The sequence below is a fragment of the Phocoena sinus genome, chromosome 18 (genome assembly GCF_008692025.1).
Source record: "Phocoena sinus isolate mPhoSin1 chromosome 18, mPhoSin1.pri, whole genome shotgun sequence".
Lineage (NCBI taxonomy): Eukaryota > Metazoa > Chordata > Mammalia > Artiodactyla > Phocoenidae > Phocoena > Phocoena sinus.
In genome coordinates, this window is record NC_045780.1 from 1,019,548 (window position 1) to 1,044,550 (window position 25,003).

Genomic DNA, 25,003 nt, shown 5'->3' on the forward strand with positions numbered 1-25,003 from the left:
TATCCTCTCTTTACTGTGACGATCTTTCCTCCATGTCTGATGAGCCTGGCCTTCTCCTTGTATCTAGGAGTTTGCAGCTGAGGCTGAGTGGGACCTTCGAGGCCTGCCCACTCCCTACCATGCACCGTCTGTCTCATTGTGTCCTGAGGGTGTCCAGGCAGCTGGATCTCTCCTCCCCGGGCTGGGCTGGGTGGGACGGGAGGGGCAGGGGGCATTAGCAACTCTACCTGGCACTGAGGGGTTGGGAGAAGAGGGGTGAGTATGGGGGCCTGGGGGGCACGAGGTCACTCACCAGGCCTCCGTCCATTTGACCTCTTCATATGTTTAAATGCCTCTCTTAGTCCGTCGCTTAAGGGAGCTTTATAATTTCTTCTGTGAAACAGAATTTTTCTATTTTTTATGTAGTCAAATTTGGTTTTTGAAAATTTGTGGCTTCATTTGTTTATTGCTTTATGAAGCGCTTCCCTACCCCAAGATTACAAAATCATTTTCCTTTCATGCTTTTATAGCTTTGTTTTTTCTATTTAGTTTTGAAATAAAAATTGAATTTATTTGAAAAAGGAGTAAATTCAAGAGAGGAATGTGTGGTTTTTTGTCATGTGTAATCACTTGTCCTGGCACTGTTTATTACTGGTCCCTTAGTCCTCCTTGAGTTTATTTTTTAAAAAATATTTATTTATTTATTCATTCATTCATTCATAAATTCATTCATTCTGGCTGCGCCTGGTCTTAGTTGCAGCATGGATGCAGGATCTAGTTCCCCAACCAGGGATCGAACCCCGCCCCCCATCATTGGGAGCACTTTTTTTTTTTTTTTTTTTTTTTTTTGCGGTACGCGGGCCTCTCACTGTTGTGGCCTCTCCCGTTGCGGAGCACAGGCTCCGGACGCGCAGGCTCAGCGGCCATGGCTCGCGGGCCCAGGCGCTCCGCGGCATGTGGGATCTTCCCAGACCGGGGCACGAACCCGTGTCCTCTGCATCGGCAGGTGGACCCTCAACCACTGTGCCACCAGGGAAGCCCGGGAGCACAGACTCTTACCCACTGGACCACCAGGGAAGTCCCAGTCCTCCCTGACTTTAACTGAATTCTGTAACCCAGCCCATTTCTGAACTGTTTGTGTTGTTTGTCATTCCTGCTCCCCTCAACACTTCAAAACATGTGCTAAAGCTTTCATGATTTAGTGTCTGCCAAACATTAGTGGAATTTCCTGCCCCTGCCTTGTTCCTTTTTTTTTTTTTAAATTGTGTTCATCTTTATTTTCTCTTTTGGATGAATATTTACCTATATTTAAATATTCATTCTGTTACTTTGAGAAAATTACTACCAGTACTAGTATTTATAGCTTACCTTTTTTTCTCTTTCTTCTTTTTAAAGGCCTTACCTATAAGAAGCTAAACCGGCTTGATGAAGCTTTGGACTGTTTCCTGAAACTTCATGCAATCCTAAGAAACAGCGCCCAAGTCCTTTACCAGATAGCAAATATGTATCTTATGTGAAAAACTTAAGGACAGTTATTAATTCACTCAGTTGGTGATTGAGTACCACTTATTAAATAAGCTTAACCAGTGAATTAATTGATGGGGGTATATTTTAAAACCTGACTATCAAATTAATATGTGATGAAAATATGATTTGAGTGATCCTGTTTTAAAGGGTCATTTGCATTATAGGAGGAATTATTTAGAAGTTGCAACTATTATTAATTTTTAGACATAGGAATTGAAGTAATTGGGTATCGTGTCAGGTCCACACAAGGTGTTCATTGAGCATAAATTAGACCCTTCAGGGAGCTCCCTGGCGGTCCAGTGGTTAGGACTCCTCGCTCTCACTGCCAGGGCCCAGATTTGATCCCGGGTCAGGGAACTTAAGATCCCACAAGCCATGTGGCGCAGCCAAAAAATAAATAAATAAATAACGATAATGATGAAAAAATTTTAAGTATTGTCTCCTGTGCTTCTGGTAGGGTAGATAAAATTTTTTTGATAAAAAATGTTAATTTTAGAGCAGATAGCAGCATAGTTATTTCTTTTAGCCTTTTTGTTTTGTCCAGTTCATTTCTCTGAAGGTGCCAGTGTCATGACCTGCTGGTGCCCAGTTCCTGATCAGTTTGGATCCAGTCAAGCAGTTGTTGTGTTTGAGGCTGTTTGAATACATTTCCTTATTTTTATGTTTTTCTTATGGTATCACATTTGTCATCATTAAAAGTAGAAGGCTCTTCTTTTTTTTTTAAATAAATTTATTTATTTTATTTATTTATTTTTGGCTGCATTGGGTCTTGGTTGCGGCACACAGGGTTTCTCTAGTTGCGGCGAGCGGGGGCTACTCTTCATTGTGGTGCACGGGCTTCTCATTGTGGTGGCTTCTCTTGTTACGGAGCATGGGCTCTAGGCGAGCAGGCTTCAGTAGTTGTGGCACGAGGGCTCAGTAGTTGTGGCTTGTGGGCTCTAGAGCACAGGCTCAGTAGTTGTGGTGCACGGGCTTAGTTGCTCCGTGGCATGTGGGATCTTCCTGGACCAGGGCTGGAACCCATGTCCCCTGCATTGTCAGGCGGATTCTTAACCACTGCGCCACCAGGGAGGCCCCAAGGCTCTTCTTTTTCAATGAAACTTTGGATTGGAATATTTTCATGGCGTTAAGGCAGCTAATATAAATAGTAAGTAATCAGTAAGTACTGGTGTGAATAAATTATTTGAGTGCATGCAGAGGACTTTCTAGGCATTGAAGCTACAAAAAACTGTCTTGGGCTTGTAATGTAATTAGGGAAAACTCACCAGAAAATACATGGAAACCATTCCTTTAAAATGTTGAACATTTAAGAGGGGTAGAATAATTGAAACACAGCACTCAGGCTTTTTTTTTTTTTTTTTTTTTTTGCGGTACGCGGGCCTCTCACTGTTGTGGCCTCTCCCGTTGCGGAGCACAGGCTCCGGATGCGCAGGCTCAGCGGCCATGGCTCACGGGCCCAGCCGCTCTGCGGCATGTGGGATCTTCCCAGACCGGAACATGAACCCGTGTCCCCTGCATCGGCAGGCGGACTCTCAACCACTGCGCCACCAGGGAAGCCCCAGGCATTTTTATTAAGGACAAATTTTGGACAAAACTTTGAATAAAACAGCACACTATTAATTCTACTAGTGTGGCAGTTGATCTTAGTGGGTAGTAATGAAGTAAAAGGAAAAGCAAGATGTGTGTGTGTGTGTGTATGTGTATGCCCCATATACATATATAGGGGACAGAAGTGTTATTGACCATTTTTCATCCTCATCCCTGACGAAATCCAGAGTAAACAGTATTAAGTAGCACATTAGTATAGACTAAGAAATATTTTTATGAAATGTTGGTTTTAGGTTTGCTTATTGATCAGTGAATTTAGAAAAATTGTGTTATCCTTCATTGAAATTGTCTAAGATACGAGTTAATGGAAGATCCCACTCAAGCTATGGAATGGTTAATGCAGCTGATCAGTGTTGTTCCAACTGACTCCAGAGCTTTGTCTAAACTGGGAGGATTATATGACAGTGAGGGGGATAAATCCCAAGCATTCCAATATTACTATGAGGTGGGTGTGCAGTCTTGCCTTCCTTCTGCTTTTTAGCCTTTTATGAATTGTTATAAAAAAGACAGCAGGCCTTTTAATTTTTAAAAATTATAAATGCTTATTAGCTTTTAAATAAATAATTTAAAATAAAACATTTGTGGAATATAAAGTTAGTTTTTGATTATTTTAATAAAAGGTAAAATAAAAGGTACCAATGCATTTTTCTCTTGAAGGGTGATTTAATCTCTTTTGAGTTTATTGCATACTTAATTTGACTCAGATCATATATCCGTACATCAAAAAGATGTTTATAGATAATTGAAGAATGTGTCAAACAAATCTTAAGTTTTCCAAATCTTATATAGTTTCAAAACTTGAACAGTACTTGTGACAGCTCATACTTTTTAAGTAAGAAATGTCACACTGTATAAATTAATCCAGCTGGTGGGGAAGATGTTGGGGAGTGAACTGTGCGTTGTGACTGAAGTTCTTTTGTCACACCTCCCTTTCCAGTCGTATAGGTATTTCCCGTCCAATATTGAAGTCATCGAGTGGCTTGGGGCCTATTACATCGACACCCAGTTTTGTGAAAAAGCCATTCAGTACTTTGAAAGAGCTTCTCTTATACAGTAGGTAACTGTTACGATTTTATGTTTAGTTAAATGTCTACAATCTGATAGACGTACTGAGTTCATGAACAGTTATTAGTGAACATTCAGGCATCGTTTCGATTTTCTTGTATTGTGTTTCATTTGACTTGGTCTTTATTATGATAAATATATTTCCTTTTTATGCAAGTGTTTTAAAAAATACCTTCAAGGTACTTTTCTGTGTGTATTTTTCTTTTTCACATCTCAGTAAACAAGTATTATTTCTTTATCAATCAGAAAATGACTCTCTCATTCCAAAGACAAAGTTTCGTTTCTGAAAGAGTCCTAATTGAAATGTTTCATTGGTCTCAGTTTGTAATTGATGTACATTATATATTAAAAATCAGAAAAAAAAAAAAAGAAAAAAAAGAAAAAAAAAAAATCAGGACTTCCCTGGTGGCGCAGTGGTTAAGAATCCGCCTACCAATGCAGGGGACACGGGTTTGAGCCCTGGTCCGGGAAGACCCCACATGCCACGGAGCAGCTAAGCCCGTGTGCCACAACTACTGAGCCTGCACTCTAGAGCCCACGAGCCACAATTAATGAAGCCCACGTGCCACAACTACTGAAGCCCACGTGCCTAGAGCCCACAAGAGAAGCCACCGCAATGAGAAGCCCACGAACCGCAACGAAGAGTAGCCCCCGCTCGCAGCAACTAGAGAAAGCCTGCGTGCAGCAACAAAGACCCAACGCAGCCAAAATTAAATAAATAAATTTATTTTTTAAAAAAAAGCAGGAGTAGCAATATTAACTTCAGACAGAACAGAAATCAAGCTTATAAAAAAAATCAGACTCTTAAAAATGTCTTTAAATTCATATCAGAATGTTTTATACATTATTCAGAAATAATTGGGATATATCATGTTGTGTTTTGTGTTTGGCCAAATTGAATTTTAACATTAGATATGGGGAAAGGGGAGCCGGGAGGGACAAGGTAGCGGTAAGGGATTACGAGGTACAAACTACTATGTATAAAATAAATAAGATACAAGGATGTATTGTGCAGCACAGGGAATATAGCCAATATTTTATAATAACTATAAATGGAGTATAATCTATAAAAATTTTGAATCACTGTGTTGTACACTTGAAACTAATATTGTAAATCAACTATACCTCAATTTGAAAAAAAAAGAGAAGTGAGGAGAGCATTAAATTATTCCCTAGTCTTTTATTCCTTCAAATTTTGTTTTTCTCAGAAATTTTTAGTAGTAGTCTTTAGAAATTCTGGTCATGTTTATTTTAGAAAAGAAATTCACTTCTATTTTAAGGGAAAAAAAAGAATGAATAGATTTCTTTTTTACTTTCTTTTTAGTTGAAGTCTAATTGTTCAAACACAAGGTCAAAAATTGCCTCTTGGATACTAAATTTGCAAGCCTAAACCTAGGTTTCTAAGCCTTAGGTACTAAGTATAAGATATGGCAAAGGTAATAAAAATGGTTAAAATAGAATGCTGTGGTCTTTACACAAACTGGCGAGGCAGTTCTTCTAAGAGTGTCTAAACAAAGGTGTGAGTTAATTGAAGGGCTCTAAATTTAAATTTCCCAATATCAGTATGACAGATAATAATGAAGGAGATTGTATATATGCTGTTGTTAATAATAAAGACGACCTAATCAAATGTCAAAAAGTAATTGAAAGCTAGTACCGATATGTAGCTTAGCTTTATAAAACTGTTTGGCCATCACAGATTATTTTTGTTTCATCTCTAATTTCACATAATTTCTTTTACAGACCTACACAAGTGAAATGGCAGCTGATGGTAGCTAGTTGTTTTAGAAGAAGTGGTAAATGCTTTAATTTTATTCACTTTAATATATGTTGCTTGTTTCTATCTTTTAGGTAATTATGCATATAAATGTGTTCCTATTGTAGATTTATTAAGGTTAACTTTTGATAAGTACACATATCAAACATTATATGAAAGACACAGTGTTTACTACGTACAGTTAAAAGTTACGTTTACTAACCCGCATCCCCTGCATTGGAAGCGGGGAGTCTTAACCACTGGGCCGCCAGGGAAGTCCCATCTAGTCACCTCATTCTAAACATCCTGTGTGCTCTGCCCAATGTGTGAGCCTCTCTCACACCTGAAAAGCTGAGGAGAGCCCAGAACTGGGGCCGCAGGACTTGATTTTGTACAGCAGATGTCACTAGTCATCCTGGTTGTGTTTTCAGTGTCAGTCTTTATCTCGTCCTGTGCTGCTGGCCTGTTCTGCAGTCAGTGTGTTAATGGTTTGGGACTAGCCATGAAGTGAATGATACTGTTAAAATGTCAGGATTAAGCAGGAGATAAATGTTAACACTGCGGTTAAAATGTTTAGTTAAAATAACATGCTAATGTAGTTAAGTGTGAAAAATGCAGTCCCTCTTATAGAGCAACCAGATGTCTGGGAGAGCTCCCTCCCCCAGGGAAGCACGAGCCGTGACCACCGGCAGCGGTCCCCGCCGTTTCTTAGGGCCCTCTGTCTGCCTCCGAGAGCCCCTCAGGTGGCAGCGGGACACAGGTGCGGTGTGACCTCAGGTCATTTTGCGGGTTGGTCTCTAATGTTACCGTGTTTCCTGTTGGCGGAAAGACCTCTCTATATACACATTTCATTTATGTCAGGGCGAGTCCGAGTTGCCTGCGCGCATGTAGTGCCTGTCCTGTGACGTGTGTGTGTGTGTGTGTGTGTGTGTGTGTGTGTGTGTGTGTGTGCGTGTGCGGCCAGGGGAAGAGCGGCCACCTTAGCCGGCCTGGCCGCGCTCTGGGTGCTCCGCTCTCTGTCTTGTTCAGCCTCCACCCCGACGCCGAGGCCGGCGGGCCACCCCCTTGTGCGGGAGGCCCAGACGTAAGGGCATAACTCTTTCCTGAGATTTTAGCAAAGGTCTTTGATCCAAAATTCGTTTTTCCTATCTTTGCTGCCATGTGAAGCTAAATTATTTTATTACAAAACAAAATGCTTTCTGTAAACTTTTTAATGTTTGAATATAAAAACTGCAAAACAAGTTATTTTTCATCTTTTCCAAGTGAATAACATTGAAATTAATGTTATTACTTCATTTTAAGAAGTAGAACTAAGTTTCAACCATTTACTTCTGCTCTACGCCTTTTTCAGATTTATTTTGTCTGTACATTTTCTTCCAGAAGTTATATTGAGGGACCTCCCTGGCGGTCCAGGTATTAGGACTCCACACTTCCACCGCATGGGGTACAGGTTTGATCCCTGGGCGGGAACTAAGATCCCACATGCTGCACAGCCAAAACAAACAAACAAAAAACAGAAGTTATATTGGGAATGGTTGTTTATGCCTGTGGCAAACATGGAAGTCATCCTTCTAAACCAGTGAAATGGTGCCAGCATATTGAATTTAAATTAGTATTTTGCTGACCCCTGTTCATTTCTATAATCTGCTAGTATGTTTGTTTTTTCTCCTTCACTTATAGGTAACTACCAAAAAGCATTAGATACTTACAAAGATATTCACAGAAAATTTCCAGAAAATGTTGAATGTAAGTGAGACTACATTTTGTAACTTTGAAAGTATAGGTTCTCACATTTTATGTCCTAATATGTAATAATTACCTTTGCTACAGTAATTGCATACATAGATACCAACCTATAATTTGCGGTACATGTTTAAATATGTGGTTATAGGATCAGAAAATTTGACTATGCAAGTACACATTTTTATAGAATTTAATTCTTGACGGATTTAAATATACCACTGAATTCTCTTCAGTAGTAAACAGATCTATATTTCAAAGCTTTATGAAATTTTAAGAATAAATTTTGGTTTATTATTTTTTAAAGTTCATAAACTATGGTATTTTATAGAAAAGACATTTAATTTATTTTTTAAAAATTATTTTTTATAAATTTATTTTATCTTTGGCTGCGTTGGGTCTTCGTTGCTGCAGGCGGGCTTTCTGTAGTTGCGGCGAGCGGGGGCTACTCTTCGTTGTGGTGCGCGGGCTTCTCGTTGCAGTGGCTTCTCGTTGCAGAGCACAGCCTCTAGGCGTGCAGGCTTCAGTAGTTGTGGCACGTGGGTTCAGTAGTTGTGGCTCGCAGGCTCTACAGTGAAGGCTCAGTAGTTGTGGCGCACGGGCTTCGTTGCTCCGCCGCATGTGGGATCTTCCTGGGCCAGGGATCGAACCCATCTACCCTACATTGGCAGGCGGATTCTTAACCACTGTGCCAGCAGGGAAGCCCTAGAAAAGGCATTTTAAACCATCCATTTAATTATAACTTTTTGAGACTGAAAAAATACCTTTAGAGTTTATGATAATAGAACATTGATAATCTTGCTGATACTGGTAGCAAATTAATTTTAAAACATTATGTTATATGTAACTTATTTCCCTTTTATAAAGTTGGCTTTGTATAAAATATTCATTTCTTCCAGTCTTATTGCACAGTGGATTTGATGCAACCTGAAGTAACAGTGTTACAGTAACAGCAACAAGATCAGGATCCAGAAAAGTACAAAATAACCATATTCATAGGTCTCATATTCTCACTAAACTATATATGGCCCCAGTAGCTTTGTGACTAAAGGAAAAAGGGAAGATACAGTGGGTTTTATAATCTTTACTATTTATAAGGAAATAAAAAGTAATTCCTTGGGAAGAAGAAAATCCTTTCAACTCTTACTTCAGTTGTGTTGAGACACAGAGGAGAGTAGATAAAAGGTCACTGGAAGACGTCATAGCTCCTAGCTTTACTAACATCCCTCCAACAAATGAAATAATGTGTTTGAAAAGACCGTTTTGAATGTTGTCCTTCAATGACCATGCACACAAAACAGCACATTTCAGTAAAAACAGATCTTTTCCGGGCCACGTTTTCAGTGGCGCAGCCTGATCCAGGGCTTAGATGTGCTGCATGTTCCTTCAGTAATGTTTTTCTCAACTTGACTTTTGTGAAAGCAGAGAGCTCAGAATTATGGCCTTTGGTAAGAGCCTAGGGGCAAGGAGTTTTGTAATGCTGTCACATGTGGGTCCATTAGCTCACAGCAGTTTCCGAATGCCAGTCTGAAAACAGGATACATGGGAATTACTTGTAAAACTTGTAAAAACTACAAATCTGTAGCCCAACCTACAGAGATTCTCATTCAGGTTTGCAGTAGACCCAGATATCTGATTTTTCCTATTTCTTTTTTTTTTTTCTCATCTATTTATTTTCCTGTTTCTTTTTTAACAGCTTTTAATGTGATTCTTAACTTCAGTCACATTGGGGAACTGATACTTTAAAGATTAAATGAGAGCAGTGATAGCTTTTGGGGAATGGAAACCCAACAGTCTGCTGGGCAGAGCTTCTCAGCTTCGGCAGCACTGACATTTGGGATCGGATAATCCTGTGCTGTGGGACCATCCTGTGGATTCTAGAATGTTCTAGCAACATCCCTGCCCTCCACCCACTGGGTGCCAGGAGCACACCTCCTGTTATGACATTGTCAGGTGTCCCCTGGGGATGTAGCTGCTGCCGGTTGAGGACCACTGCAGTAGCTGCAGCACCTCTGCACCGGACAGCAAAGAGAGCATCTCCAGGCAAGGCCACTTTTCTTTCTTTAGAGAGAGTTTAAGATTCACTGTAAAAGTTGAATGATTGGGACTTCCCTGGTGGTGCAGTGGTTAAGAATCCACCTGCCAGTGCAGGGGACACGGGTTCGAGCCCTGGTCCGGGAAGATCCCACATGCCGCGGAGCAACTAAGCCTGTGTGCCACAACTACTGAGCCTATGCTCTAGAGCCCATGAGCCACAACTACTGAGCCTGTGCTCTAGGGCCCGCGAGTCACAACTACTGAGCCCGTGCGCCTAGAGCCCGTGCTCCGCAACAAGAGAAGCCACCGCAATGAGAAGCCCATGCACCACAATGAAGAATAGCCCCTGCTTGCTGCAACTAGAGAAAGCCTGCATGTAGCAACGAAGACCCAACGCAGACAAAAATAAATAAATAATTTATTTTTTTTGAAAAAGTGTTTAAAAAAAAAAGTTGAGTGATTATCTGTGCTGTGGGGAATGTCCAAGGTACTTTGGCCTGTTTAATTTTCAAAACAGGTGTAATCAGTAGTCTGCCTTATGGTAGCATAGGAAAAACACTCGCACTCATGTAAGGTCTCACTTTGAGCAGAGTACTTTTCTGATGAACCCAAAGGGTGATTTTGTCTTAAAATACATTCTTCTGTTATCAAAAATTGACCTGTAGTTGAGTATTATTTGTAGAAAATATAAATTACCTTCTTACTGTGCATTATCAGGGTAAATGTATACATAGGCAATTTACGCAGTAGTAATGTGGGACATTTTAGATTATTTTAGGACCATTACTTTTGTAATACATTAATGGTCATGAATTAGTCACTAACTTACAGATTCTTATGGGGTGACTGCAGTGCTGGTACACAGCATTGTTCCCGCCCTGTGGGTGTGGCAGAAAACAAGACAGACCAAAATCCTGGCCTCATGGAGCTTGGATTCTAGTGGGAAGAAAAAGACAATAAACGAGTATATAGTATGTCAGGAGTCGTAAGTGGTATAAAGGAGAAGCAGGTGAGGAGATAAAGGCTCGGGTTATAGGTGCTGTGGTCTCTCCTGAAGGGCGGGTGGCAGAGTCCCTCTAAACCGTCTTCCCAGGAGGTCAGTTCTCAGAGGGCCAGGAATACAAAGTGTAGTGATTTTTCAAGAGAAACAAACCCTGTTTGTGAGCAGCATTCCTACCTGGGTCCCAGAAGACTGAGCTTATTGATTTATTGTTCTTTGAACACCATGGATAAATACTTTTCTAAAAATATTTTTCATAATTTAGGTCTACGTTTCTTGGTTCGTCTCTGCACAGATATTGGATTAAAAGAAGTTCAAGAATATGCAACAAAACTCAAGAGATTGGAAAAAATGAAAGAAATCAGGGAGCAGGTATGTCACGTGAGCCGAAAACTGCTGTCAGTTTTGAAAATGTCAGCCTTCTGTAGCTCAGCTGAGTGATGTCTGGGCTTCTGTCAGTAAAATTAAGTTGCAGTTATTTTTCTGCTGTGGCATGAAAGGAAAAATAACTAAAACTCTAGTTTTAGGATAAAATTCAGTCAAAATCTAGTTCCTAATCAGAGAAAGTGCAATAGATTCAGTGTAGTCTTTAGTGGAAATCTACTGGTAGACTAACAATTGTAGTTTCTCCAGTACAAAATAGCTGCAGGTTAAGTTGTAGACGTAACTTCAGCTGGAGAGTCTTGTGGCCTGTGGAAACCAGGAGACAGTCACTTGCCTACAACAGCAGTTCATTGGGCTGCTGTGTTGCATCGTAGGGCACGGCTCTGAGGGTGGCTGATACAGAGACTTCAGGTGTATTTCTGTGTTCCCTGCAGTGTTTTACGTCTGTGAGAGAATAATCCCTCCTGTGTTTGAGCCTAGAATATTTAAAACTTTAACATGATTTCTGAGTATCCGCCTTTCATAGAAAGAAAATTCTTTAAGCTTAAGCTTTCCTAAAAATTTAATTACCTTGGGTAATTAAATCTAAATTTCGTATTTGCTTTCAAAATGTCGTTATCTTGTTTTTGCTTTGAGGATGTGACCTGATTGTTTTATTCTCTTTTTTAAATTGTCAGTTGGCAAAAGCATTATGAGCATGACCTTAAAAATCCTATAAAACATCAAGTTGGTATTAAAATGCCACTGCTAGGGTATATAGTTACAACCCGCTGTGAAGACCAGCTGAATACCACGTACCAATTGCTAATTTGATTAGATAACCTGCGTGAACGTTTTGTAAAATTAAACTAGTACAAATTGGAAGTTCAGATTATCATAACTGTCATCATAATTACTATTACATTTGTTTCATTAAGAAGAATCAAAAAAAAGTATCTATTTCAAACCATGAAATTCTTTGGAGCTCAAAACTAGTTCTGTGAAGTTACTTAGTGTAGAACCGTGGGTGCATCTGGGAGTCTTCAGACTTCGTAAGTTTAAGCATCAGTGGTTTGTCACTTATGAATGGTGACTGAACGGTGCACATGAGCTCAGGCAAGTTCTGGATCCCGCATGGGGCCCATGTGCTGACCCCGCAGCCGAGTGGGAGTGGGCCTCCCGGCCGGACGCCCCCCACCCCAGTGAGGAGCTGGGAGCCTTCTAGCTCCTGCTTCCGGGGGCCGCACTCAGGCTTTAGGAAACATGGATTCCAAGGACTCCTGGGAAGTGAAATTGAGGGGTCAGGTCGAGACCTGTGGCCACCACACACCCTCCTCAGAGCCCCCCGCCAGCCCCTGCCCTCCTTGAATCTAGACGGCCTGGGCCGCTACAGGCACTCCTCTCCTTCTGACGTGGCGGCCCATCACCCCGCGGTTCCCCCCCCGCACTGCACCCCCTGTCCTGATGGTTCTCGTTTGCTCATGGGGGCTTGTGATTTTACTGTTGTAAATGAGTATCGAATGTCACTGCAATGGCTTTTCCTTTCTAATTACTACTCAGCCTGTTGATTCCTCTTCATCACAGGATTTGTGTATTCAGTGAACATAGTCAGCTTTTGTCTGTGTCTCTCATAGACCTGACCTTTTATCCTTATGTTGTACTCGCCATGGCGTAATTAAGGACACTTAGTAAGCTCAGGCGAGTTACAGTTGATGCGTTTAAATTACGCAGTGCTTACCTTACCTGCTTACCCAAGTGAGTGCTGTGTCGCTGTTCTCGAGCAGTGTCTCTCTTCCTAATGCCTTATCACTGCCGCACTGCACCTGCATCACTTAGATACACGCTCTCGTCCCAGCCGTTCCTTCGTCTTCCTTTACGTCACAGTCCTTATCCACAGAGCACTTTCTTTCTGTTTCCTTGAGACCAGTTTCTCCGTTGTTCTTCGGGACTGCTTATTAAATCTTACATAAAGAGAAACATTTTCTTGGTGTTTTCTCACTTATATTTTACATATGAACACAAAATTGAGGGGGAAGTTAGTGGAAAAGGTCAGTCCTAGGAAAGAGAGCAGAGGCTTACGGAGAAGCAGTCCTGTGGGTATGAGAGCCGCCTTCTTGGGAAGTCGTTGCGTGCCCCCGTGCGTTTGTCTAGGTTGTGAGCCGTGGGGCAGGCGCCCTGTTTCCTGGCTGCGTGGTGCATGAGACGCTATTTGTTATGAAACAAAACGTCACAAATCAACGCCTGAAGTAAGGATGCTATCCTTTTCTAAATTTGAACTTAAAACTTCTTGTTACTCTTCCTGTGTGTCTCCTGTTTAGAATCTGTCTCAATGCAAAAACTTAACGTTTTTCCTTTGTAATTAGGATTTCTTCATAAAATCATTGCCGAGGCCTGTGTAATACCTGTTGTACAGATATATCTTGATTTCTTTGAATATTTCCACACGGTTAGGTATCTTTTTCCCAGTTGGTGACTCTCTGCAGGCTGTCTAGCTTTCAGGTGTTCCTTGCTAAAGCACCGTGGGCCTCTGTGAGCGTCTGCAGTCGAGCTCGTCCATATTGTTAGCTGGAGACGTTTGGGAACCAGCCACAGGGTTGAGACCAGGGATGTCCTGGATAAGCACACCACACCTTTACCTGAGCTGCTAGAAGGAATGCAGAGCTGAGCCCCAGTCTTTATCCCGTCCTTTCCCCTGCAAGTGCTGACGGTGGCAGAAGTTTGGCAGCAGAAAGGAAAAGGAGTGAAGAGGCTGGGTGGCCTTTCCTGATCTCCCTCCTCTGCTTGCAGTTTGCCCTCCTCCCAGCTGATGCTGTCTGCTCAGCTGGACATCCGCGACCAGCAGCAGCAACACGCAGTGCACGACGAGCGCGGGCGGCTCTCGCCCTTTGCACGTACCGGCCAGTTTAGTCGTCACAGGAGTCCTATGCTATGATGCTGGATGTGGTTTTATTATTACTGTTCTTTAAGATGAGAAACCTGAGGCCCGTGGTTGCAAAGCAACTTTCTCCAGGTCACACAGCTGTGGGGGGTAGGCCTCGGATTCACACCCAGGAAGGCCAGCTTCTGAGTCCAGGCTCCTTGCTCTCTTACGGATAGTAGAGGAAAAGGATGATGAGAGTAATTACTTTCAGTTGGTGTATAGTCCTTCCTTTTCTGCATCCAGGAAGTTGGTAGCTCACTCCATGAGCTAAACTGGAATGTACCTCTGTGAGCTCACTCTAATTTGATCAGAGCTAGGGCCTCAGAACAGTGCTCCCCAAGTGTGGCCTGTGGACCCTCAGAGCCTCAGAATCGCCTGGGCTTCTTACAAAGTCTTGGGCCTCACCCCAGACTACCCCAGCCCCAGAATTAAAGTCTCTGGGTATGGAGTCCAAGAATCTATGTGGTTTTTAAACAAGTTCTCAAACTAACTTTTTACTCACAGACGAATTCCAGAAGCACTGGTGTGGTGTTATGCTTCCTAAGGGTTACCTTCAAACGGTCAAACACCAGCTCAGGATACAGAATCTGCTTTACGGGGAAAAGTAAACACAAAATAAATCAGGCCGTGGATTTTTTAAAACTGTTTTAAAACGGAAAGGGATTTGTGTAGACCTAAGAAGGAAAGATAAACAGATTCAGGGTTATGTGGATGGGGGTGATGGACCTCCCCAGGCCCCCAGCTCCAGTCTTAAAGCATGAAAGCTAGAAACTCATTTCTCTGGGCTGACTTTTCAGAGAAGTGCGTCCTCTTCTGGAACACTTATGGAGAAGGCGCTGTTCTCCCCTTTGTGCTGGGGGCCTGTGTTCCTGGGCGGGGTGGGAGCTTTGTGCCCTGTTCCGCAGAGCCGTGGCAAACAGTCCCGGGCGTTGGGTGGAGCCGCCCTCCAGCACTGTTGGGTTTTGAGAGACAGTTCGCGTTTTCGCTTCGCTGAACAGAAGAACGTTAGCTGCAAGGAACTCTTCAAACTTTATTGCACGAATGGAAGAGAGCAAAATGGGAAGACAGGGGTTGAAGGCTGAGTATTTAAATACGCCAAGGAAGAGAAAAATACCAGCCCACACCAAAGAGGGTTAAGGGACAAAAGGAAACGGTGAGGAGGGAAAAGGAAGTTGGGGAAAGAGTTTACAAAACACAAAGTTTTTTTTTGTTTTTTTTCTCCGGTACGCGGGCCTCTCACTGCTGCGGCCTCTCCCACTGCGGAGCACAGGCTGCAGACGCACAGGCTCAGCGGCCATGGCTCACGGGCCCAGCCGCTCCGCGGCACGTGGGATCTTCCCGGACCGGGGCACGAACCCGCGTCCCCTGCATCGGCAGGCGGACTCTCAACCACTGCGTCACCGGGGAAGCCCCCAAAACACAAAGTTTTAATTGCTCATTCACAAATGAAGTACATTAATAATTTGTTCCTTTTTAAAAATCGAATTTCTAAATTTTCACAGTATTCAAAAGGAGAATTCCTCTCCCAGCATTTGCCATTTTCCCCCAAAGAAATCAAATAATTTCAAGAGATTCTTTCTTTTGGCCAACTTAAAATAATATGTGACATTCAAAACTAATGTAAAATATAGTTGGTACTTATCCTCAAATTTCTAGTTATTACCAGAAGCTAGTTGAGCAGAAACCCTTTTGGTCTTAAAAGTGTTCTTAAAAGTTCTTAAAAGGAAAAAGATTTTGTATGAAGATCTCATAAAGGCACAGCTTTAAATTAACTGTGAAGGAAAAATGCAAAATTTTTAAAGTTTACGTATGTAATGCAAGCTGCGAGAATGTTTCGCCCATTTTATACGTTACTGCATTTATAAAGTTCAACAGAAACACAGGATAATTCATATAGCATTCATCCTTGGTATCAAGTGTGTGGTGGTTTGGGCCGTGACGTTTTCCAGGGTGAGACTCCCGCGACACTCTGGTTAAAGGCCGTGGAGTCCTCGCCTGCTGGCATCACCCTGTGCTGGGTCCTTGGTTCACCTGTTCAGGAGACACTTGACATGGACGAGGTGCTCCAGCTGCTCGTCACCTGGCAGGAGAACGAGACAAACACAGGTCGCTTGCTGCCCAGCAGAGACACGCAGCGTGTGCACTGGATGGGGTTCGGCCGACGACCAGGGGTCCGAGTGGTCCCCGGGGGAGGTGTGGCTGGACCTCAGGGCCTGGCGTGGAGACGGGAAGGTGTGAGAGAGGTCTGAGGGCAGGAAGGTGCGTCCACGTTCGTGAGTTCTTTGGAGTTGAAGCTGCAAAGAAGCGTCTTAAATTCTGTTTTCTCTTGAATTTGAAGTCAGAGCCAGTCTTCTTAAGGATCCTTGACTAGGTAACAACTGCTCCTTGTTCTAAGACAGAAATCTAATTCTTACGGAATAAAAGCCCAGGATGGTGGACGGAGCCCTGGGCTTTCCTCCCCAACCCCAGTCCGCTCCAGACCTGGTTCTCTTCAGTAAGACGAGGACAGTGTTCTCGGCTGGCCTTCACAACCGTCCACGGTGAACCTAGGTTTGTCCCAGTCTGTCACCGACATTGCTAGAAAACGACCACATACTTGGATGTCAGAAACGTCAAATCGCTGCGAGAGTTTGCAGCCCTCACCCTTGGGTCCTGTGACCACTGTCCTCCGGGGCCAGGTGACAGTGTGACAATGTGGGGCTGTGCGGGTCCTGGAGACTCTGCCTGTCCCCTGCAGGAGAGCAGTGTCGTGTGTTCACGGCGGGGAGAAAACACTTTCCCAACACTTACCTGTTTAATTTTCCATCATTTTATTTATATCTACTTTGCTCCTCTTCTCTTTGTACCTTCTTCTCTCATTGTTTCCCCCAAAGTGGGTATGGCATCTTTTTTTTTTTTCATATTATTGAAGAAACAAATGTTATTCTAAAAATTCAGGTAGGGCTTCCCTGGTGGCGCAGTGGTTGAGAGTCCGCCTGCCGATGCAGGGGACACGGGTTTGTGCCCCGGTCCGGGAGGATCCCACATGCCGCAGAGCGGCTGGGCCTGCGCGTCCGGAGCCTGTGCTCCGCGGCGGGAGAGGCCACGACAGTGAGAGGCCCGCGTACCGCAAAATTTAAAAAAAAAAAAAAAAAAAAAGAGTAAAAATTCAGGTAGATTACTTTTGTAAGTAACGTTTTAATTCAAATAAAAATGTGTTAAGGGGGGCTTCCCTGGTGGTGCAGTGGTTGAGAGTCTGCCTGCCAATGCAGGGGACACGGGTTCGTGCCCCGGTCCGGGAAGATCCCACATGCCACGGAGCGGCTGGGCCCGTGAGCCATGGCCGCTGAGCCTGCACGTCCGGAGCCTGTGCTCCGCAACGGGAGAGGCCACAACGGTGAGAGGCCCCTGTACCTAAAAAAAAAAAAAAAAAAAAAAATGTGTTAAGGAAAAAGTGAAAATCGTTCAGCCACGACTTTGAGGTCACTGTTAGCATTTTGACATTTCATAATCCCAGGCATTTTTACAAATATATGCAAACATATATCAATACTTTTTTTTTTTTTTGCGCTACGCGGGCCTCTCACTGTTGTGGCCTCTCCCGTTGCGGAGCACAGGCTCCGGACGCGCGGGCTCAGCGGCCATGGCTCACGGGCCTAGCCGTTCCGCGGCATGTGGGATCTTCCCGAACCGGGGCACGAGCCCGTGTCCCCTGCATCGGCAGGCGGACTCTCAACCACTGCGCCAGCAGGGAAGCCCAGTCTTTTAGTTTTTTGAATTTTATTTTACTTTTTATACAGCAGGTTCTTATTAGTCATCTATTTTATACGTATTAGTGTGTACATATCAATCCCGATTCAGTTCATCCCACCACCATCCCACGCCCCTGCCACTTTCCCCTCCTTGGTGTCCATACGTTTGTTTCTCTACATCTGTGTCTCTACAGAAATGAGTCTTGAATCATTGAAAAGGATTGGTTTTTTTTTCTTCCTAGGAGACTACAGTGTCAGTAATCCCATCCGTGACCTGATAATTTATAAATATTTGGGAAGTTGTCAGGGTTGGGGGAATAAATGGTGTCCTTTGAATTAATGATGAAATTATGTTTACGTTACTGAAGATCTAAATAAGATACCAGTCTATGTTAAGAAATTTTAATTCAAGTGTAAATAGTTGTCAAAAGCCGTCTGTTTCTGCTCACTGACTACCCTCTTCTCTAAACAAACCATTATTCACACAAGAGCCTGGAGTTAGCGTTTAATCAGAAGCTCTAACTTAGGCGCAGCAAAGCGTGTAAAAAGAAACCTAAGAATGTCACAGTTTGGAGATAATTCTTATGTCTTAAGGGTGAGTTGGTGTCTAAGAAAGTAGACTGTTGGGCAGATCTTAGGTATTGAGATTTAACAGTGCCTTTATTGTGGAAGTTGACTTTCAAAACCCTGTTGTCCTTTAGTCATGTCAAGTGGGGCTAAAGCAGAAATAGCCCATTCGCAAGGTCCCCTTCTCCCTCCACCCCTTCAGCCACTGCGTTTAAGACCTGAGCTTTCACATCTGGGAAATACTTGGTTTTTAAGTTGTTTGCAGAAGCAAGGGCGACCCTGCACTTTGAAGCCTGAGTGCCGTTCGCGTGTCTGGCGGGACTGGTGGCCCTTCTCAGGGTTTCCCCCGTACTTACAAGGCAGCCAGGCCTCCCTCCTGCGGGGCCGACTCAGGGGCCACTCCCAGTGAGCCCAGCCTCGGGAGGCAGGACAGTAAGGCCTAAGGGACGCACAGTTTAACATGTGTTTTAGAAATCGGTGCTTGGTTATCGTTGACCTTGAAGGACTATCATTTATTCCTGTTTTCATTACAGTACAGCTGACATCCAGTATGTCCTTCTAACGTGTCACCTTCTTGCTTTAGCGCACCAAGTCCGGCAGGGACGGCAGCGGGGGTCTCCGCGGCAGGAGAGACGGGAGTGCTGGCAGTGGTGAGTGTCCCTGTTCCTGTCCCCCCGGACGTGCCAGTTGACAGATTTCTAGTACATGGGCTTCTAGAAGCACCTTGAAGCAATCTGAAAATGTCCTGTTTGTTTGTTTTATACACAGTAGAACTTCACCTGCTCTCCTTTTGTGAGCACCAGCTGCTGTGTAACCGAGTGTCTGTAGGTGTTGGTGGGTGTTGGTTCCTGAATAAACGGACCCGTTTCTGCTAATTGATGAATAGACAGTTCACATTGGATAGATTATCACAGGTGTCCATACTAGTGGGTTTTACTGTGTCACGTTTTTTAGATTACGTTATAAGGAGGCGCCATGGGGCCTGGGGTCGTCACCTGGATGCTGACAGACCTATACACTTGTAGTGTAGAAGTGGTGCCGGTCTGGGCACTGGGCGGCATGGCCATGGTCCCAGCCGTAGCCACTGTGTGTCTCTGGACCAGCCACGCAAATGCTGTTGCTTTGGGCGATTCTGTGACTGCTGGGGACACTGTTACTTAATAAGAAGGTTTGTTAAGTTTTCCTCCCCTTTTTCCCCATCAACAAAATCTACCTTCTGTCTCTACTTCAGGGGATAGTAGAAGTTATATTTAGGGGAAATTGGATGGTTTTAAAGAAACTAATTAGAAAAACAAATGCTAAATTGGGATCCGTATCATGTCCACTAGTAGCACCGTCGTGCAGACAGGACCCGACGTCATCCTCTTGTGTCTGTCTGTGGTCAGGAGTCACAACAAAGAGAAATGCGACCCTCGGTTTAGGGAGGCCTTTCTTTCGTTCGTTCATTTACTGGATGCACGCTGGGTGCCGAGGACATGGGGACGAATGAGACGGGGCCCCTGCCCTCAAGGAAATCAGGATCGACTTGGAAAGACACACGAGCCCTGATCTGCTGAGGGCGCCGCCTGGCGGGGGGTGGGGGCGCGGCTGGGACGGAGAGCACCCTCGAGGGTGGAGCTCTGCTCCCTCGGTGCACCCAGGCGCTGACAGCCAGTGCCGTGCCTGGTCCAGTGGGACATCTGGATTCCCCGAGGGTCAGTCCCGCTGCTCCAGCAGAAGCCCCAGGCCTGGCCTGGGTCCCTGGTCCCAGGGACCAGCACCCAGAGCTTGAGAAGTTGGCAGGGCGGCCCTGAGCCTGGGCCCTGTGTGTGCCGGGGCCGCCCCTCACCTCCCCCCCTCTGCCCCTCCCCACCCCATGCGTGTGGGTGGCCCTCCATCCAGGTCCTGGTCTGGAGACCTGTCCCAGCAGCTCTCAGTCCCTTGTCCAGCAGGGCCACCTGCGGTGGAATTCAGCGTTTTGCGGAGTTTAGAGAAGATGTATTGTGACGCATTAGCCATGTACCCTGTACCTCCCCTGGGGAGCACCTCCGAGTCAAAGGAGTCTCACTGCTTCAGTGAAGCGTGGATATTCACACTAAGGATAAGTAATGGCCCGGAATAGCTGCAGGTCAAGTCAGGCTTTATTCTTGACGCGAAGTTGTGTTTCTGCCTGGAAACCTGGCTTTAGAGCTCTTTGGAATTTGGATTGTCGTTGAGGGGCTGTGGGCCTGCGTCTACCAAAAGCGTTGAAGCAGCTTGGGGAGGGTCTGGGCAGCCCGCCAGCTGGCCGAGGTGCGAGCTCTTGAACTGCGTGTCCCTCGAAGGAGTAACCCGCAGGAAAGTGTCAGTTACTTACTGAGTTCTAGGACCAGATTCACCACCCTCTAAGATTGTCCCGCTGAAAATCTTGAGCTCAGAGTAACCCTAACGCACACCCATCACCAAGCCTGCCCTCGGTCCGCAGGGCCTTCCCTGGTCACCTGCTTGTGGGCTTGTGAAGTGTCGCTGAGGCCCTCGGGGGTCCTCACGTTCAGGGTCCACTTGGGGGACTCCAGCCCTCCGAGCGAGGTGTCCTGAGAGCTGCTGGTGCTGGGCTGGAGCCCAGAGGACGGTGCCCACCCCAGAGAGTGGCCCCCGACCCACCTCCTACGTGCCACCCCGCGCAGAGGAGGGCGCCTCCTGGGCCAGCCTCCCCACCACTGCCGTTTCTCTCTTAGTAAGTTTTCCTTTCTCCCATCCAGTGTGTTGCAGCCCAGCACAAACAGGCAGTCCTGGGGCACAAACACGCTTCTTGGAACCGAAGCTCTGGCCGTGGGCCTTGTGGGCCAGGGGTCGTGGGCCTGGCTCTGGGGCAGGTTTAAAGCAGCTCCCGGCTCCCGGGGGGCTTGCCTCTCTCTCTCTCTCTACACTTGCCCTTTTGTTCCTGGTTTCCCATCATTGCCGACACCCCACTTCCTCCTGGGGCCCCTCCCTGTCCCCGGAGCCTGGCTCTCAGGCCCCCTCCAGCTCGCACAGGCCGGGGGCCAGCCCGCCCAGCTTTGGGGTCTGAGCCCACCAGGCTTCCTCCTTGCTTCGCCTTGCGGCCCCCGGAACACCCTGGGCCCCGTGGACGAGCCCCCCCCTCAGCAGCGTCCCGCCCCTGCCCCCTGCAGCCCCCCGTGGGCCGAGGTCACTGGCCATCCCTCAAGCTCCTAGCACGGCCTGCGTGTTGAAGGGTGCCCGGGGCCCACCACCTTCCACCTCTGCTCCGGGAGACCCAGCGGCGCACGTCTCAGCCTGGAATTCTCTGGCACTCTGTCTGGATGAGACCCGCAGCTCAAATAGGGGAAAGGGACAATTTTCTATATGGATCCAGGTGAGGCCAGCCTGGAGCTGTTAAGTATGATGTGTTAAAATAAGTGCAGTGCCTACAACTAGGTTTTTAAAAGTGTTGCCTAGGAGAGAGGACCATAGGGAACATGTCATCGTAATTATTCGTTTGTATAAAATGGCTGTTTCTGAAATGCCTGAGGGCCCTTGAAAATTGTTCTTTTTCTGTGCACCGGACTCTGGTCTCTGTTAATTTGCTGATTGACCTCAGCGCCCTTCCTCACGGGTAGCAGATTTGAGTGTGTAGCAGAGTCACTGGGAAGGCTGGTTAAAACAGACCCGAGCCCCCAACCCCGGCGACTGGCCCGGGGTCCTGTGTTTCTGACCAGGTCCTAGCTGCCGCTGCTGGTCCTGGGACCACACCTGGAGAACCAATGCTGTATCTCAAAGGAGAGAATGCAGATTACATGCGGCCTTGTGTATGTAATAGGTCACCACCGCTACTACCACCAAACCCACGTTCACGTATGTGGCAGTCTCTGGTCACCCAGCCTCCGGGCTCCGTCACCCACAGGGGCTTCCCCCCGGGAGGTGGTGTGAGACCCGCCTGCACGGGCCGATGCTGGGCAAACAGTGTGTTATTATTATCACTTACACAAATCGCGCTGGGAAGCAGCAGCGTTTGCTTTAGAGCTTTGCAGGATTTTCATTACTTTAGTTTGTTTTTTACAGAATAAGCTTAAAATGAAATGAACTTGTTTTAAGTACGTGAAATAAAAAATGCATTACCCTTAAATGCAAGATTTTGGCTTCAGGTTTTAACAGCTCGGTGCCAAAACATCAGTTGAGAAAAACAAATCAAATGCACGTGCATAGGCAGAGCTGAGCTCCACGAGTTCAGGGTCCACTTGGCCGCCCCGTAGCGTCTGCGGGGATGAGGGGTGAGAGGGACAGCGTGTTCCCGAGGCCGGGAGCCGGACAGGTGGCCTCTCCTGCGGCCCCGTCTGCCCTTGGGGAACAGCGGGTTTGCTGACTGACTCTGCGTACTGGGTTATGAAGGTTTTGTGTTAAAATTGTTGGCCGTTTACCGTGTGTGATACTTAATGGTTTACTGCGTTTTTCAGTCTAATTTTTATTCTGTCTTGGGTGTGAACGTCTCTTATGCACTATTTCCATTCCATATTTGGACTCTATAATCCTTTTAAGGTTTTTCCTTAAATTGGGCCAGAATCTATCCTCCTCTGCTGGGCACGTCTGACCCCTTCTGTACTCATTCTGCAGGCCTCTGAAGAGTTGGGGGGCGGTGCCTGGGCCAGGCTCGCCGGCCTCTCCCGCCCCTCACCTGCCCAGGCCTCTGACGGCTCCCAGGCTCCACGTGGGCGACAGCCCAGACCCTTCCCCCCACCCGCTGCCCTACTCCGCGCCAGGGGGTGTCCGCCAGTGTCTCCAAGCACACGGTGGAAAGGGTCTGATGAAGCCTACTCTTGAGTGATGCTTTGACTATATTATAGGTTCCCAACAAGAGATTTCTTTTAAATTTCAAAAAACAAGGATTACATCCTTCGGAAATTGGCTGTCAGATGAAACAGCCTTCCTGTTTCTTGACAGATAAGTAGACGTTAAGATTTGTAACGCAGTGTGGTGTTGCCCACCGTGCTGAACACATGTGCTTTTGCTCCTGTGTCTCCAGACGGCGGCCAGAACTGTGGTGCCGGTAGCAGAGGCGAGCGGCTCAGCGCCCAGCTCCGAGCCCTGCCCAGGATGGAGGAGCCTTACGACAGCAGCAGTAACAAGGAGCTAGGCAAGTGCCCGGGCCTGGCAGGTCTGGACTGGAAGGGACGGGCAGACGCGTCCACCTGGGCGTTATTAAGGGTTTTCCAGCACAGACAGAAGTTTTACATGACTTGGGAGAGCGTTTCTCTTCATTCTGGGTTGTTCAGTTTTGAAGATGAGCCTCATTGGTTTCACATTTGCTGTTTTTCCCTGTTCCTCTAATGCAACCATCTGTTCTGAAACCTAGACGCCTCCTATGTGGATCCGCTTGGCCCGCAAATAGAAAGACCCAGAACTGCAGCCAGAAAGAGAGTCGACGAGGATGATTTTGCTGATGAAGAATTAGGAGATGATTTGCTTCCAGAATAATATATATTTTAATGTATTATTTATTAATTAGAGGGAAGGAATCGCCTTACAAGATAATACTCATGTTAAAGTTTGGATTAAATGCCCAGACTTTAATTTTGCACACTGTCAAAACTTTAAATAAGTGTATTCTGTTCTGTGAGTACGGATTTAGATTTTGGTTTGCTTTTAATGGAATAAAAACATGTGAAAATAATACTTTAGGCCAGAGACTGACTTACCCTCTTGAAAACATTGACCCACAGTAAGAAATAGATCTTGTAGCACTCCCTAGGACCTCCACACACGTAAGTATGATCACTCACTGATTACTAGTGTGTGCTGCTGTCTTCTGTGATTTCATTGAAACAACGTGTGAGTAATGGAAACACTCTAGTGGTTTCATGGTTTGCAGCTTGACAGCTGTGCTGGGACGTACCCTTGATGAGTCTGTATTCAGGTAAGTTGCTTTGGAAGTGTTGCGTTGTGGGGATTCCAGCACTAGTAAAGCAGCTGTTTGGGGGCAGTAAAGTAGTGAGAGAACAGCAGCCCGTGGCCCCTTCAGCCCCGAGCGCGGCAGCCTCGAGTTGTGCTTCCCGGTGAAACGCGGGGTGCGGGGTCGAAGCCAGGACTGCGTGCATCCTTCTTACGGTATGTCTGGCTGGCGGGCCCCGTCCAGAGGAGTGCGGTGGTGGGCAGTCAGGGGAGACGTGACCGGTCTGTAACACTTCACGAGAGAGGATGGACCCTCCACCTCACTTTACGTTGTTTCCACGGCATGCACACTTCTGTTGGGTGCGGGAGAGGAAACACCAAAACCAGAGCACATTCCCTGCTCGCAGAAAAAGTTATGATCTGATGGGGCAGGCGTTCACCAAATACACTAAACGGCTAGTGTGTGTGGGAGTCTGAGGCTACGGTCGTGATCAAGACAGCAAGGCCCTGCCCTCAAAGAGCGTAAATTCTGGCGGGGGAGGCAGACAACAAGTGTATTTTTTTTGATGGGCTTTGGGTGTTGTTAAGGGCGGGAAGAGAGTGAAGTGGAGGAGGTGAGCTGGGGAAGCCCTCCAGGGGCATTTGTATCAGCAGCAGGCAGACGCTCTTCGGGGGTGTTGCGCGCCGGTGGGGAGCTTGAAGGGCCCGGGCCCCCGGGGCAGGGCCGGGCCTCATGGAGCTTCACTCTGCCGCGGTAACAGCGAAGGCGCCCTTGGCAGATTTCGCTGGGGGAGGGCGCGTGACGTGATGTGGTCTAACCTCGGGAGCAGCGAGCCCGCCGCCCTGAGGGGATTGGCTGGGGCGGG

At 46.0% G+C, this 25,003-nt stretch overlaps 1 protein-coding gene across 4 annotated transcripts in view; it reads left to right on the top strand.

Annotated features, from left to right (window-relative positions):
- The window catches only part of IFT88 (intraflagellar transport 88), a 71,795-nt gene extending 47,874 nt beyond the window's left edge, over positions 1–23,921 (top strand). For 3 of the 4 annotated variants that reach the window (XM_032610789.1, XM_032610791.1, XM_032610790.1), the window contains 9 exons: positions 1,375–1,483; positions 3,409–3,559; positions 4,052–4,167; positions 5,923–5,975; positions 7,616–7,681; positions 10,978–11,084; positions 18,877–18,943; positions 23,272–23,382; positions 23,602–23,912. In XM_032610789.1, coding sequence (XP_032466680.1) covers positions 1,375–1,483; positions 3,409–3,559; positions 4,052–4,167; positions 5,923–5,975; positions 7,616–7,681; positions 10,978–11,084; positions 18,877–18,943; positions 23,272–23,382; positions 23,602–23,723 — 902 coding nt within the window. In that variant the 3' untranslated portion in view covers positions 23,724–23,912. Of the gene's footprint in view, positions 1–1,374; positions 1,484–3,408; positions 3,560–4,051; positions 4,168–5,922; positions 5,976–7,615; positions 7,682–10,977; positions 11,085–18,876; positions 18,944–23,271; positions 23,383–23,601 lie in introns of all 4 variants that reach the window. The other variant, XM_032610788.1, reaches the window with a different exon arrangement.
- The last annotated feature ends 1,082 nt before the right edge of the window (positions 23,922–25,003 follow it).